The sequence below is a fragment of the Meriones unguiculatus genome, chromosome 2 (genome assembly GCF_030254825.1).
Source record: "Meriones unguiculatus strain TT.TT164.6M chromosome 2, Bangor_MerUng_6.1, whole genome shotgun sequence".
NCBI lineage: Eukaryota > Metazoa > Chordata > Mammalia > Rodentia > Muridae > Meriones > Meriones unguiculatus.
Genome location: NC_083350.1, coordinates 158125965 through 158129905, shown reverse-complemented (window position 1 = coordinate 158129905; position 3941 = coordinate 158125965). Strand labels below are relative to the sequence as shown.

At 43.1% G+C, this 3941-nt stretch overlaps 1 protein-coding gene across 1 annotated transcript; it reads right to left on the bottom strand.

Annotated features, from left to right (window-relative positions):
* Positions 1–617: 617 nt before the first annotated feature.
* Positions 618–1465, bottom strand: LOC110545138 (small ribosomal subunit protein eS1-like). The gene is given in 2 exon segments (XM_060378289.1): positions 618–1074; positions 1076–1465. Coding segments are annotated over 2 exon segments (795 nt in total). The 5' UTR covers positions 1445–1465; the 3' UTR covers positions 618–648.
* Between the last annotated feature and the right edge of the window lie 2476 nt (positions 1466–3941).

Sequence of the window (3941 nt, the reverse complement as noted above, 5' to 3'; positions counted from 1 at the left end):
GCTAAGAGTAGAACAATTTCCCTATAGTGATTTCTAACTTAGTAATAAAGTTTTCTTACTCCGTTTCTTGTCTTATTAGCTTGAGCAGATAGAAACCAATATTGGTGAAGAATTCCCTCATGGAAGCTATTTGATTAAAAAAAAAAATCACTGAGTGCAGTGCTGGTTTTGTGGTTCAGAGGTCGAGCGTTTGCCTAGAACGAGAAAAGCTCAGGGCTCTCGTGGGTGTGGGGATCAGTAATCAATGAAGGCTGTTTGAGTACCTGCCTCGGTCTTTTAGAGAGAATGCACCTGTTCAGTGCAGACATTGGAAGGCAAATGGTTAATCAATCAAAAACAAATCAATGGGCCTAGGAAGTAATGACTGTTTTCTCAATCTTTAATGTTAGGCTCCCCCTCCTTTCTTTCTCCCTTTCCTTCTCCTTCTTCTTCTTTTTTTTCTTGAGACAGAGTCCCACTGTGTAGATTTGGCTGGTCTGGAGCTTGCTATGTATACCAGCCTGACCTTGAACTCACAGAAATCCACCTGCTTCTGTGCTGGGATTAAGGTCCTGACCGGAAGATCCCCTTCCCTCTCTCTCTCTCTCTCTTTTTTTTTTTTTCATCACAAATAGGACTTTTTATTTGTCACTATTAAAAATCTGGCTTTTAAACAGATTCTTGGACTGGTGGTTCGTATCCATCAGCTCCTTCAACTTTAGCACCCGTCTCGTCACCAGTCGCTATTCCAGAACGGCCACCTTCTCCATGGAGCTCCATCAGTTTTCCCAATTCAAACTTGGGCTTCTTCAGCATTTTTACTTTCCTCACGAAGACATCATGAAGAGGATAAATGGACTGGCAAGCCTTTTCTATGTCTTTCCCAATGCTGTCTGGAATTAACTTATTAACCACTTCTTTCAGATCATTTGTCTGCACTTCTTGGGTCATGATTTTCATCATCTTCTTCCGGATCTGGCGGACCTGCTGGTGCTGTGCATAGGATGTCTCGTGTATTTGTTTGTTGCATTTTTTAGTGAAACCAACACAAAAAAGACGGAGCAAGTAACCATCAGTCGTCTTGACATCATCATGCAGCTTCAATCATGGTCTGTCACTTTTTGACCACGGAACACATCTTGTCCCGGGTAAGATCCATGCCGTGGAAGTTGGTCAGACAGTTTTTGCCCTGAACATCCTCAGTAATTAGCTTGAATTTTCTAAATGCGACTTCATCATTCTGGAGACCGGCAAGGCTCACTTCAAACACACGACCCTTGAGGCCATCAGAGGCGATTTTGGTTCCTTGAGTCCTGGTGACTAGTGTTTTCCCAATGTTCCTAATATTGAACATAGCCGGGGCTTTCACATCGTACCAGTCTTTCTTAGAAAATGGATCGACCACTTTCTTCTTGGCTCCCTTCTTGCCGCCTTTCGTCAGGCGCTTGTTCTTGCCGACCGCCATGGTGCTGCTCAGAGAGCCGAAAGGCCCCCTTCCCTCTCTTAAGTATGGCTTCTAGGACAGGAAGAAGGGAACTGAGGTAGAAAGCAAAGGGTCTTCACTTGCACTGCATGTGGCTGATGTTGTGTTAGGTATTTATAAGTACGAGTGGATGAACTCACCTTTAATTTTATGAAGAAGCTTCATGTGTGACATGACCAAGTCACAAATCTGAAGAAGCTTCATGTGTGACGTGACCAAGTCACAAATCTGAAGAAGCTTCATGTGTGACATGACCAAGTCACAATCTGAAGAAGCAACAACTGGAACTCAAGCCAGGATGTCGGATTCACTTCAAGTTTAGGGATCTGGCAACTAAGACGATTTTTCTCTTATAAACTTTCTGGACTATTTGGTGTAAGCGGAGGGTGCCCAACCCTTTTGACATGGCCTGTGATACCACAAGGATGTTGGGCCCTGTTCCTAGCCATCATGGGTATATGTGGCCGGCGGACTGCAGGCCGGCCATGTGTGCTCCCCGGGAAGGTCTTTCCCTGGCCCTGTTGTGCGTCTTCCTTATGCTTTCTGGTTGAAGAGCCTTCAACTACTCAGAGCTGTGAGGGAAAAGTGTCACGGTGTAAACCTTACTTGGAAACCTTACTTGGAAGTCCTATTTAATTTGAGGGAGGGAATATAATATGATGACATTTCTAATATTATTTACCATTATTTTTTTTAACAACAGATGATAATATAACTTTTCCCACCCAATGTAGATTTCTGAGTTATTTGAAAATGAATCAATTGAGCTACTTCATGAGAGAGAGAGAGACAGAGAAGAGAGACAGAGACAGAGAGGCTTTCAGTATCAACCATTTCCAGCTGTGTTTTTCCCTTTCTTTTTAAAAATTATTTATTGTTATTGATAGTGTGCAGTGGGATGTGGGTTTGAGTGTGAAAGTCAGCAAAGCTGGTGTGTTCCTTTCATTGTGGAATCTTGAATCAGGTGGGGCAAACACTTTTTCCCACTGAGCCTTCTCACCGGCTCCTATTTGTTTTAAAAAGTTGGGCTTTTAGGATGAAATGTATTAATGTCTTTTTTTTTTTTTTTTGCTTTGAGGCTTATTCATTGATTTATTATTTATTTTGGGGGCACTACACATACACACTCCTTTCTGAACTCCTGCATGGTAAAAACGAGACTCTGGGAGAAGAGTTGGGAGAGGGAAAAATCAGGAGCAGAATATATTGTATGAAAACAAAGCAAAGGTTTGTTTCTTTTAAAAGTAAGGGCTTTCTGGTTCAAATCTGGGGTTAGAGATTTTCTTCTTGGCATGTGCCCCTCCCATTGGAGCCTGGCGCTTTTGACCTTGACCCGCCGTAAGGTGAAGGGGACTGGCTAGGGCGCATATTGCTAACTTCCTTCAGAATAGAGTGGCTACATTACTGCATGCGTGCACCCCTTCTCCTGGGTTTTTGATTTGGAAGGACGGTCCAGGATGGCCGTCAGTCTTTGATGTGGGTTACAAAGACTAATAAAAGCATTTAAAAAAAAAATCTTTTCCCCTATTTCACTTGACTCCATGTGTCTGCCGCTGACCCCGCCCGGTTGACAGGACGTTACACAGATAACCCCCTTCTTAAGTGGCAGCGAGGCAGCAGCGGGCAGTTTTTCATTTAGAGTCTATCAACTGGGAATTGATAAAGTCATCATGGAACAACTGTAGTTTGACCCCGACCTGACAAAAGAGATCGAAAATGTCTTGGGTAGAAAGAAGCAAGGGGCTGGCTACATCTCCGCCTGGGAAAAAGGCTTGGAGTGGGCCAAGGGCTGACACCCAGGCCACTCCACGAGTATGTTTAATAACTGAAGAGTAAATAATAAGAGGGCTGTCAATAAACAATCGCGATTTAATAAATTATTCATCTCAACAATCCTTCCAGTGTTTGCCCAGGGATGTAGTCCCCCCCCCATCTGCTGGATTGGTCTGAACATGCCTGGCTGCGGAGCTGTTCACCATCTTGACAGCAGGGGGCACTCACGTCACGTCTGAAGCAGATAGATGCCAAGCTCTCCCAGGTTTATGTAGGAGGGAAAGATTGAGAAGATAGGAAAGCATCAAGAGGAGGTGGAGGGGAAGATAGAAAATGAGTGGATAGAAACTGAAATGAAAAAAAAAAAATTCTGCAGGCAGATCAGATTCACCCTTGCACCGAAGCAAAGCATAAAGAAATAAATAGAAAACAGTTGCTCTATATTTTGTTGGTTAAAATAACTTATTTATTTGAGACTCATAAGATGACAGATTTGGAGCAGTCAGGGCAAGGGCCAAGAGATATTCAAAAATTTAACAGATTTATTTCCATCTTGAAAATCCCACTGTGATTTTCAGGAAACAGTCCTGGAAAACAACTGATTCTCTTGGGCTGATGAGAGAGAAAACAAAAACAAACAAACAAACAACCCCAAAAAACCAAAAGCAAAAACCCCACAAAACCCCAAAACAACCCTCAAACAGCT